The sequence below is a fragment of the Trichomycterus rosablanca genome, chromosome 5 (assembly GCF_030014385.1).
Source record: "Trichomycterus rosablanca isolate fTriRos1 chromosome 5, fTriRos1.hap1, whole genome shotgun sequence".
In the NCBI taxonomy this organism is placed as follows: domain Eukaryota; kingdom Metazoa; phylum Chordata; class Actinopteri; order Siluriformes; family Trichomycteridae; genus Trichomycterus; species Trichomycterus rosablanca.
Genome location: NC_085992.1, coordinates 29304880 through 29317631, shown reverse-complemented (window position 1 = coordinate 29317631; position 12752 = coordinate 29304880). Strand labels below are relative to the sequence as shown.

The 12752-nt window shown below is 39.2% G+C and overlaps 1 protein-coding gene across 2 annotated transcripts in view; it reads left to right on the top strand.

Moving 5' to 3' along the window:
• rps6ka2 (ribosomal protein S6 kinase, polypeptide 2) overlaps positions 1-12752 on the top strand; it is a 53841-nt gene that overhangs the window by 25732 nt on the left and 15357 nt on the right. For both annotated transcript variants that reach the window (XM_062995037.1, XM_062995038.1), the window contains 5 exons: positions 2426-2532; positions 5966-6003; positions 7066-7208; positions 8900-8970; positions 10470-10558. In XM_062995037.1, coding sequence (XP_062851107.1) covers positions 2426-2532; positions 5966-6003; positions 7066-7208; positions 8900-8970; positions 10470-10558 — 448 coding nt within the window. The remainder of the gene's footprint in view (positions 1-2425; positions 2533-5965; positions 6004-7065; positions 7209-8899; positions 8971-10469; positions 10559-12752) is intronic.

Below are 12752 nucleotides of genomic sequence, written 5' to 3'. Positions count from 1 at the left end.
CGTGTAGTGTGAACTTGGCATTAGTCTCCTTTCATGCTGTTCTTCAATGGTCAGGACCACCACAGAGTAGGTATTATTTAGGTGGTGGATCATTCTCAGCACTGCAGTGACACTGACATGGTTGTGGTGTGTTGGTGTGTGTGGTGCTGGTATGAGTGGATCAGACAAAGCAGCGCTGATGGAGTTTTTAAACACCTCACTGTCCCTGCTGGACTGAGAATAGTCCACCAACCAAAAATATCCAGCCAACAGCGTCCTGTAAGCAGCGTCCTGTGAACACGTCTCTGACTTTACATCTACAAGGTGGACCAACTAGGTAGGAGTGTCTAATAGAGTGGACAGTGAGTGGACACGGTATTTAAAAACTCCAGCAGTGCTGCTGTGTCTGATCCACTCATACCAGCACAACACACACGAACACACCACCACCATGTCATTGTCACTGCAGTGCTGAGAATCATCCACCACCCAAATAATACCTGCTCTGTGGGGGTCCTGTGGGGGTCCTGACCATTAAAGAACAGGGTGAAAGCAGGCTAAAAAAGCATGATGAGCTTTTAGTGGAGCTGATAAAATGGTCAATGAGTGTAGAAACAAGGAGGTGGTTTTAATGTTATGGCTGATTAGAATGCCTTTGTCAAACATACATGCACTGTTCATTTCTTAAATTAGAACAGGTCTGGTAGGCTGCTGGCAAGATTCAGTTTAATGGAGTAAGCTTCTAATTTTCATCTCTAATTTGAGTGTTCATATTTTGAAAGCAAAATGTTCCAAAGAATTATTCATTTGTTTCTTTTGGCTTGAAGAGTACCTGGCATGATTTCCTGTGCTTTGCAGATCTTGTATGGCAAGAATTATTTGAAAAAACTTCCAATTAGCTTTGATTGCCTATGTTAAGCTTTCAGCTCTTTCACGTACCAACATTGCTGTCCTTAGCTAAATAATTCCACTTGGACGTATGGGCATATGAGTTCATTATCACACATTGCAAACTCGATTCTATATTAAGATACTCAGACTATATACAGTAAGCATCACTGCCCTCTGCTATATTATAGAATGCTGAAAGTAGAGGGCCAGACCACATACATTGATTTTATACCTGAGAGCATGGCAGATAGGTTGTGGATCAGTGGCTCAGCTGATAGCACTGTTGCCTCACAGCAGGAAGGTCATGGGTTTGAATCCAGGAGCTCTGGTTTCCTCCCACATTCCAAACATATGCAAGTTAGATGAATTGGATATGCAAAATTACCTGTGATGGTGTTGGACATAGACTTAAACTGATGAATCTTGTGTAAATTGTAATTAGCTGTCCTGTAATGAATGTAACCAAAGTGTAAAACATGACCTTAAAATCCTAGTAAACAAACAAGGTGGCTAGATTTTTAATGCATTAGACTTCATGGATAACCCATTATACTTAAGCTACTCAGTAAAAAGTCACCTCTAGCACCGCTCCTGTGAGCTGCATTTCCCTTTAGCATTGATCCACTCATCTGTAATGGATTTAAAAGAGACTGAATTGAACAACTCTCTATAACACCATGCATGGAACCTGATTTTAATCATGATTCTGTGAGCAGAGGTAAGCTTCAGGACAGGAGATGAGAATTAATTATCACTGGTGCTGGCATCCGTAATCTGCTAGCAGCAGCTGCTGCACCCCTGCCTGAATCAATTCTCAGCTCTCTGCATGATACTGTCTGTCTACTGAAGTGTCCTGTTCAGAGGCCAAACAACTTCGCGGTGGTAAAATTAGATATGTAGCACGTTGAAGATATTTTAATAAGAAGGGGTGAAAAGTAATGGGGCTGACGTAATAGATTTATAGTCTTATAAACAGTAGCATGCACTTACTGAGCAGTTTATTAGGTATATCTATCTGGAACATACACTCATTCATTTTTTTTATAAGCTACACTAACATATGGATGAACTTTGGGTATACAGTTACTGACTGTAGCATATCTGTTGTTCTGTATACTTTGTCAACTACCTCCATCCCATTTATTAATCAAAAGTGACCCCCATAGAACCTCAGAAAGACTTCTTGCAAACATTTAGTTACAGTTATGAGAACATGAAATTAAAACGAGAGATAAAAAATTAAGAACATGACAAACTAAAAGAAAATATAGTGAAATGAGGGCCACACAGACCCAGAGCCACACACACTCAGTGAATATCAATAAATGGGGGCCACACAGACCTTGGGCCACACAGACTTCCCTTAAATAATAATCAAAATAGGCCACACAGACCCTGGTAGTGTGTTGTACTGGTATGAGTGTAGGTGCTTCAGTATTATTGCGATCTGAGTCAATGCTAAGAGGAGAATAGTGCGGTGTCTACTGATGACAGACAAGAGAATGATTAGAATGATATCATTTAGCAGTCTATCTGCCTATTATATTTCCAACAGGTGATGTTTACTGAAGAGGATGTGAAGTTCTATCTGGCTGAGCTGGCTTTAGCTCTGGATCATCTTCATAGCCTGGGCATTATCTACCGTGACCTTAAACCAGAAAAGTAAGTGCAGCTTTACATTAGCTACATGAAAGGTTTGTAAGGCATTCAACAGTCTGATGCATTAGCTACACACCCTTATAATGACCTTGTACCATTATCTACACTGAATGAAATATAGATTAATATTATTACGCTTATTAACCGAGACCCAACAATAAACAGTTTAAAATTAAGCTGTAACACACATGTAATGCTGCTGTTTATTTGGTGAAATTCAATAACTGTTGGGACTCAGGTGTAAGCAGTAAATTCTGTCTTTAATCATCCAGCTTTCAATTCTTGTTTTGTATTAGGATTAATGACAATAAACCAGAACCCTTAGCATAATTCCTGTATTATTCAGCTGAGATAATACAGGTAACCACTTGTCTAAGGTAAAAAAAACCCTTTCAGGTGCTCAGTTGTGATTAACACAGGAGAAAACGCTGTAGCAGGGGTTTCTAAATTGGGCCAAACACAGCTGCTGATTCTTGTACCATGTTCTGCTTTTGCACACAGCACAGCCAGCCAACAGTTTCATCTTTGTTTATGCTGTATGGCTGATCTCAAAAACCAATTCAGAACATAAGTGTGCCCTGCATTTATCTATTGCTGAGATCAACAGAAAGGTAATGAAGTGGTGCTCAGTGAGGCAGTATGGGAAGTATCTTCCTTTTAATGTTTATTTCTCCTTAAGTGGACAAGGACATGAACATGTGTAGTTGGCATAAGCTCTGAGGACTGGAATGGTGAGAACACGTGAAAATACAGTTCATGGACTGGCTTCAAATGATTAAAGTAGTGCGGTGTCAATGGACTGCCTGTAACTGCCTGTCATTAATCATTTAAGATAAAAAATCTTTTATCATGTCTGAACATACAGGGGTTGGACAAAATAACTGAAACACCTGTCATTTTAGTGTGGGAGGTTTCATGGCTAAATTGGACCAGTCTGGTGGCCAATCTTCATTAATTGCACATTGCACCAGTAAGAGCAGAGTGTGAAGGTTCAATTAGCAGGGTAAGGGCACAGTTTTGCTCAAAATATTGCAATGCACACAACAGTATGGGTGACATACCAGAGTTCAAAAGAGGACAAATTGTTGGTGCACGTCTTGCTGGCGCATCTGTGACCAAGACAGCAAGTCTTTGTGATGTATCAAGAGCCACGGTATCCAGTGTAATGTCAGCATACCACCAAGAAGGACAAACCACATCCAACAGGATTAACTGTGGACGCAAGAGGAAGCTGTCTGAAAGGGATGTTCGGGTGCTAACCCGGATTGTATCCAAAAAACATAAAACCACGGCTGCCCAAATCACGGCAGAATTAAATGTGCACCTCAACTCTCCTGTTTCCACCAGAACTGTCCGTCGGGAGCTCCACAGGGTCAATATACACGGCCGGGCTGCTATAGCCAAACCTTTGGTCACTCGTGCCAATGCCAAACGTCGGTTTCAATGGTGCAAGGAGCGCAAATCTTGGGCTGTGGACAATGTGAAACATGTATTGTTCTCTGATGAGTCCACCTTTACTGTTTTCCCCACATCCGGGAGAGTTACGGTGTGGAGAAGCCCCAAAGAAGCGTACCACCCAGACTGTTGCATGCCCAGAGTGAAGCATGGGGGTGGATCAGTGATGGTTTGAGCTGCCATATCATGGCATTCCCTTGGCCCAATACTTGTGCTAGATGGGCGCGTCACTGCCAAGGACTACCGAACCATTCTGGAGGACCATGTGCATCCAATGGCGGTGCCGTGTATCAGGATGACAATGCACCAATACACACAGCAAGACTGGTGAAAGATTGGTTTGATGAACATGAAAGTGAAGTTGAACATCTCCCATGGCCTGCACAGTCACCAGATCTAAATATTATTGAGCCACTTTGGGGTGTTTTGGAGAAGCGAGTCAGGAAACGTTTTCCTCCACCAGCATCACGTAGTGACCTGGCCACTATCCTGCAAGAAGAATGGCTTAAAATCCCTCTGACCACTGTGCAGGACTTGTATATGTCATTTCCAAGACCAATTGACGCTGTATTGGCCGCAAAAGGAGGCCCTACACCATACTAATAAATTATTGTGGTCTAAAACCAGGTGTTTCAGTTATTTTGTCCAACCCCTGACCTTTTGCGGCCAATACAGCGTCAATTCGTCCTGGAAATGACATATACAAGTCCTGCACAGTGGTCAGAGGGATTTAAAGCCATTCTTCTTGCAGGATAGTGGCCAGGTCACTACGTGATGCTGGTGGAGGAAAACGTTTCCTGACTCGCTTCTCCAAAACACCCCAAAGTGGCTCTAATATTTAGATCTGGTGACTGTGCAGGCCATGGGAGATGTTCAACTTCACTTTCATGTTCATCAAACCAATCTTTCACCAGTCTTGCTGTGTGTATTGGTGCATTGTCATCCTGATACACGGCACCGCCTTCAGGATACAATGTTTGAACCATTGGATGCACATGGTCCTCCAGAATGGTTCGGTAGTCCTTGGCAGTGACGCGCCCATCTAGCACAAGTATTGGGCCAAGGGAATGCCATGATATGGCAGCCCAAACCATCACTGATCCACCCCCATGCTTCACTCTGGGCATGCAACAGTCTGGGTGGTTTGCTTCTTTGGGGCTTCTCCACACCGTAACTCTCCCGGATGTGGGGAAAACAGTAAAGGTGGACTCATCAGAGAACAATACATGTTTCACATTGTCCACAGCCCAAGATTTGCGCTCCTTGCACCATTGAAACCGACGTTTGGCATTGGCACGAGTGACCAAAGGTTTGGCTATAGCAGCCCGGCCGTGTATATTGACCCTGTGGAGCTCCCGACGGACAGTTCTGGTGGAAACAGGAGAGTTGAGGTGCACATTTAATTCTGCCGTGATTTGGGCAGCCGTGGTTTTATGTTTTTTGGATACAATCCGGGTTAGCACCCGAACATCCCTTTCAGACAGCTTCCTCTTGTGTCCACAGTTAATCCTGTTGGATGTGGTTTGTCCTTCTTGGTGGTATGCTGACATTACCCTGGATACTGTGGCTCTTGATACATCACAAAGACTTGCTGTCTTGGTCACAGATGCGCCAGCAAGACGTGCACCAACAATTTGTCCTCTTTTGAACTCTAGTATTTCACCCATAATGTTGTGTGCATTGCAATATTTTGAGCAAAACTGTGCTCTTACCCTGCTAATTGAACCTTCACACTCTGCTCTTACTGGTGCAATGTGCAATTAATGAAGATTGGCCACCAGACTGGTCCAATTTAGCCATGAAACCTCCCACACTAAAATGACAGGTGTTTGTTTCATTGTCCAACTCCTGTACATCAGTGGGAAAAGCTGCTTGGAGCTTAATAAGATGATGAATCCTGTTTTGTAGAATTATTTAGCCAAGTTGTTTACTAACATTTGAAAGCAGTGTTTAAATTTAAGCTTGTTTAAATATTTTACAGCATTTTACTTGATGAGGAAGGACATATAAAGATCACTGGTAAGAAACATTTATTTTTTGCTCTTTTACTAATGTATTATTTTGAAATGTCTCATAAATCTCACTAGGACAACCCTATATACAAAACATGTTTTTAAAACTGCATATTACATGGTGATTATGTATACACAATACATTTTAAGTCACAATTATTCATACATTTGTAAAAGCCATGCATTCCATGGTAGCTTTGGGGTTTTAAATGATCCACTATAAAAGACGCATTACATACAGCATCCTTATAGAAGTTGTATAACTTATAATTGTGAAATGTAAAATAATTTGGTGTAGGTAGTTATATAATGTACTTTCATCTTGTGACTGGGCCATAAGAGGTCGAAAGAGAACTTCTAAAGAACTTTTTTGTTGTTTCAATCAGTATTGAAGTCTTAGTCAGAATGTACATGTACATGTATGTTACAAGTAAATGTACAGTTTTGTGGGAAAAGAGTGTGGGAAGGGTCATGTCAGTATCCAGTGTAATTAGGAATATTATTAGGCCTAGAGGAAACTCAGACCTTTAAATCTGTACACACAAACCCTTAGAATGACCCATTTTTCACAAATGTTTGTGAAGGCATACTGCATGGATAAGTGCTTGATATATGATTGATGATTTATACACTTACAGCAATGGAACTGAATGAAAAACCTGAATTCAATGATTAAGAGGTGTGTCCCAATATTTTTGCCCATATAGTGTACCTAACTCACATATTTCAAAAAACATAAAGAGGCTTGGTCATCTGTGCCTGTTTAGCAACAAACCCAGTATCAACTTTAACATTCTATTAGTTAGCACATTCTTATTTTTTTACTCTTTATTTGTGGCGCCCAGCCTGCCAATAGCAGAGCTAAGATTCACACTCACGAATTAGAGATGTCAGCTGTGGTGTGCTAGTGTGTTTTACCGCTGCTCCACCTAATCACCCTGCTTACGTTTTTTTTTTGTGGGACTCCAGACCAAGTACAGTAGAGTGTTTTTGTTAATAAATGTAAATGCAAATCTAAGAAACACCATATTAGTTTATTGTAAAATTGTATTTAATATTTCTGTTTCAGATTTTGGCCTGAGTAAAGAGGCGATTGATAATGACAAGCGAGCATACTCATTTTGTGGGACCATCGAGTACATGGCACCGGAAGTGGTTAACAGAAGAGGGCACACACAAAGCGCTGATTGGTGGTCATTTGGAGTCTTAATGGTAAGGTTCATACTTAACTACATCATATTTGAAACATAGCAGAGGTTTTCTGACTTTTTCATGTAGTATTTTATGATAAATAAATACTGAGATTATTAAATGAACAAATTTTAAAAAATGCTGTCTTATACCTGATGATATGATTGAGAGCATCTACTTGGTCTACTATAACCGATTCATGGGAAATTGTGCTTAATTTTACGGACCTCGTTTTTTAAAAATCCCAGATTTAACGGATTTTTCACGGCAGTCATTGAATTACACTCATCAGTTGAATGATAGAATAAAGCTACAATACACAGCAAAGCCTACCTTAACGGTTGAATGTAAACCTAAAACATCCAGCCACAGTGTGAGGCTTCATGTTCCGCCTCAAATACGAAAATACTCGTCCATGTTTTGACACATCTCTCTGTTACCTGAGTAGTGTTTTTAGCTGCTTTAGACTTCAACATCTTGGACATTTTGACTAACCGATTGATAACTAAATTGCTGTAGGATTGCTAGAACATGGGGCACTTGAACGCTATGCAAATGAAAAATGTTACATCGCTAAACACAACCTTAAATTTTTAATTTGACAGCAAATTGCGTATTACATGGGAAAGGCTTGTTTCACAGTCTGTGACGGGATTTTCACAGCCATGAATTAAGTAGGGCTGTACCAATAAGAAATATAAAAAGTTAATCAATGTATGAAAGTATGTATATAACTGAAAAGTGTATTCTACTAAAAATACATAAAAAAACAAAGTTATTTTAGAAAAACTGTTTCTCAGCCATTAAAGATTAAATAAGGTTAAGATGATGTATGCAATCTGTTGTAAATAAACTATACCCTTTATTGGTCTGCTCTGTATTGATTCTTTTATAAATAGAAGGACTCTATAAATGTCTGCTCTGGTTGAGATGGTAGTTGCTCCATGGACTGATTTCGAATCTCATATTTGTAATAAAGTCTCTTGCTGATTTTACATGACTATATCTGCGAATACTTTGAACAGCTTCCTACCACATCTATAAATAATGCTACCAATAGACTACCAACAGAGCTTGTTCGCAGTGGTCTGTTGCCCAACCCCTACAGGCACATTCAGACATAAACAACCCAGCAGTTTTATTTTGGAGAAAATGGCACACCATTGTGACAAATCGCAGCTCTGCAACTGCTAAGAATGGAAAGTTGTTTCTGCTTGAGTGAGCAATTGTCATTTGACAATTCTCAGTGTCCCAAGGTTAAACAACTTGAGTCACTCTTTGATTAAATGACGTTCAGTACAGTGCCCTCTCAGCCAAAACCGAGGCATAAGTGCTCACCTGCAATGCCTTAACTGTCACTGGCTTTTAAAAAATTAAAATAATTAAATGCTGGACATGGGAATTGTGATTGGTGCTCTGACTTAATGTAATTACACAAATGAATTGACACATACACTAAATGTAAATAAGGATTAATAGTAAGTGTATAAATTTAGCAACAGCACCATTAGACTAAAAGCTAGTTATAAAGCTATGTTTATAATCTACAGTACAGAGCTGCATTTGAAACTCACTCACATGGAAAATCTTTACACAACCCTGAATACAGGACACCAGTGATGTGAGCTGTTGCTGTGGAAAGATGCTGAGAATATGTTGTTACTGAAGTGTCGGCTAGCACCAAACACTGACGCTTTTTTTCTGTCCTCTAGTTTGAAATGCTGACTGGATCTCTGCCATTTCAAGGCAAAGACCGAAAGGAGACCATGGCACTTATTCTAAAGTAAGATTTTAGCATCTGCAACTGTAGTTTTTTAATGTGTTTATTTTAGTGCCTATAAATAGGTCACTTTTAAAGTATTAATAATAATCTTTGGTCAGTAATAAGAAAAATCTGACCTGGAAAGATTTATACATTTACCTCATTTAAAGAAGGAAGAAATTCCCCCACATGTCTATAATAGTAGGATGGCTAGTTAACGAATTATTAACTGTGCCGGGATTTGTAACACACAGAGAGTAGTAATAAAAATTCTGCCAAAAAAGAAAAGTAAAACTATGTATGCAGGTTATTCTCAGTGATTTATTAAATATTAACTAGAACAGCTACATTTGCATTTATGACCTTTAGCAGCTGCTTTTATTCAAAGCAACTTAGCAATTTTTTGAAGGTCTTGATCAGGGGTGCAGTGTAGTGGTGGTTTAAACGGAAGTACACCATAATGTCCTCTTATTGTACATTGTACCTGATTAGAAATGTATATTTATATCTTTACATCTTATAGCCTATATAGAGATATAGTAGTAGCACAAGCTAACTGCTACTGAAATAAATAGCATTGGTCATGGGTAGAAACACGTGACTTATCAGTATAATAGTCTGTATTTACTTTATTCTCAGCTGTTTATTTTGTAGTTAAAAAATATATTGTAACTATATTATGATGTCAGGCACCTGCTGCATAAATAATTTACAAATATGTAATATATATCTAATAACAAAAACTAATATTTCTGCAGTTATTAAGCTAATAGGGATCTTGTCATCCACCAATAATTTGAATATGAGATGTAAATGTGTTTGGCTTCAACTTCAACTGTGCTTGTCATACTTACAGTGAGATTCCAGTAACTCCCTCCATTCACCACAAATACACAAAACTTGAGAAGTGAGGCTGGCATGTGCTTCCTCTAAGACAGTGGTCCCCAACCTAAGACAGTGGGTCATTTATTACCGGGCCGCACAGAAAGAGTAAATAATTAGAGATCGCTACAAGAGCAATTACATTTCCAAAACTCTTTGGGTGTTATTGTCTCTTATCATCATTAGGTGGGAGCGGCGTCTCGTTGCATCATAAAAAGCTCAGGATTCCCACTGATTTTCCATTCTATAGTTATTCTATATTAAATCCTCCCGCCCCCGCTGGTCCGTAAACATATATCTTATATGAAACCGGTCTTTGATGCAAAAAAGTTTGTGGACCGTTGCTCTAAGACACACAAAACCAGTCATGGCCTCTGAGCTGCACCTTCATTAAAACTCTGTCCAAAGTTGAATGATTTAAAGGGAGAACTTATGACCTCTGACTTATTCAGCAAGTGCTTTCTATTGTTGTTTTCAGAAGCCCCAAATAGTTAACTATTAAAAGTTTTTTTTATTATTAGATTGGGGCGGGCTTTACCACTTTGTTAACATTTAAGTACTTGTATGTTGTGTTGCTGTTTCTGTTATAGAGCTGTTTGTCATTAATGTGTTTTTTTTTTTTTTTTTTTTTTTTCCAGGGCAAAGCTTGGTATGCCACAATTTTTAAGTACAGAGGTCCAAAGCTTGCTGCGAGCACTTTTTAAAAGAAATCCAGTCAACAGATTAGGTAAAGTGTTTCTCAAATTAAATAACTCTCAAGCTACTGATTTAAACAAAGCTTTCAGCAAAATTACACCTACTTCCTGTGTATATGGCATCCAGGTGGCGTCTCTTATTCAAGCTATGTTTATTTATGTATATGGTCATATTTTTTTGCTGTTTGAGCGTGACTGACTGCTGTAACTCACCTGGAAGACTCAACTAGTCTCTCAGGCTTTCATGCAGTCTGTTTGTGTGAGCTTCAAGGGAATTGATGGCATGAATCACACTCTGCATAATTTATAAGACCAAAGCAAATGCGGCAGTGGCATGATGCCAAGTGCAGCTGGATATGGCCAAGCTCTGTATAAGCTATTATTACACAGGTCACCTCTTACTCACCTGTGGTTAATAGATAGCACACCAGGAAGCTGTGGTGATACAGAGAAAAACAAACTCGCAGATGTGTGCTGAGCTTTAACCATGTAAGTGGTTAACATTGTTTTGTTATGTAAGTGGGAACAAACATCTTTCTAAATATGCAAGCCCTAACAAGTAACATTATTATATGGTGTAACACTGTGTTTTGACAGAAACAGACCACTGACTCTTAAAAAAAGCTTAAACAGCTTAATTGTCAATTAAACAATACAAGTAAATCACTCAAACATCAGGAATAATTTTCTGTTATGATAAATATTTTCATAATTGTAACCATTTGTAATGATTCACTGATGCAGTTACAATTTTTTTTATTGCATTTTTTTAACTGATACAATTACAAAGGTAACATTTTCAGTGTTTGCACTGACAAACTTAATGTATTTTGTAGATATAAAAACAATGGAATGTGATGCCTCAACTCCACAAGTTGGTACAGAGTAACACTGTTCAGGAAGGTTCCACAATTAGCAGTTTAACTTCATCAGGGTTTAGTATAAAAGGGGCATCCACCAAAGGTTTAATCTTTGCATGTTTCTTAGTTCAAGATGGCAAACAATTAAGGTCTTTCACTACCTACAGTTCATATTATCGTTTCAGAAGGTCAGGGGAAATCTCCAAGGGAAAGGCTAAGGGAGAAAAACTGCTGCTGAGTGTGAGTGACCATCGAGCCATCAGGCATTATTTTATGAGAAACTGACATGCTACTGTGATGGACACTGACACATGGGTTTAGAAGTACTATGGAAAATCATTGTTACACAATCCACCTCTGCATCAACAAATATAACCTGAAATGTCCCAGAACCTCCATGTCTGTTTCAGCAGTACAATGACAGACCTCAATCTGCATGAGTTACAACAGCGTCGCTTTGAAAAGCTTTGTGTGTGCTTAACTGGCTTGCCTGCAGTCCAGATCTTTCTCCTATTAAAAATGTAGGCCGTATCATAAAAAGCAGAGACAACAGCAACCACGGACTGTTGATCAGCTAAAGTCTTGTATACAGAAATAATGGGCAACAAATTCCACCTGCAAAACTACAACAGCTTGTGTTTTCAATTCCCAAATGATTAAAAAGTATAATTAAAAGAAAAGGTGATGTCACCCAGTGGTAAACGTGCCTCTGTACCAGCTTTTTTAGTGTGTTGCTGGCCGCAATTTCTATATATTAATAAGTTCAGGACAGCAGGGAGGTTAAAAAGGTTTTAATATGCATACATTTAGCATAGACAGTTTACATCTAATGTAGTAGACATTATCCATCTTTTGCATTTGGTGACACTGACTTGATCTCTGTACAAAAAATTGCCACCCTGTGTGGTTTACTGTTGTTAGCTAATATGATTAATCCTTTTAGTTTGAGGGAAGCAGATGTGAGCTCCAACATGCACATACAGTGCTGTCAACTCATTTTAAAATGATGTAAAACTAAAAATGTCTTCGGATCTTTACAACTGGACATGATTGTATACAAATCTGAGCTGACAAACTCTCTATTGTGCACTTCTGCAGTTGTGGATCAACTGTTTTGCAATGTGACCACTTCCTACTTTCGATGGTGGCAGCACGTAGCTCATGAAGGAAGTCACGTTTCGTGAGCTGGCTTGGTTGGTATATAAGAGGTGCGATAGGCTGTCTGCATATATATATCCCCCGTTGCGGTCATGGGTAAAAGTACCATGGGTAAAATCGTCTTCCAGCAAGACAATGCGACATGTCACACGGCTAGAAATGTCCGACATTGGTTGGAAGAACATGTCCAAGACTTCCAAGTACTACC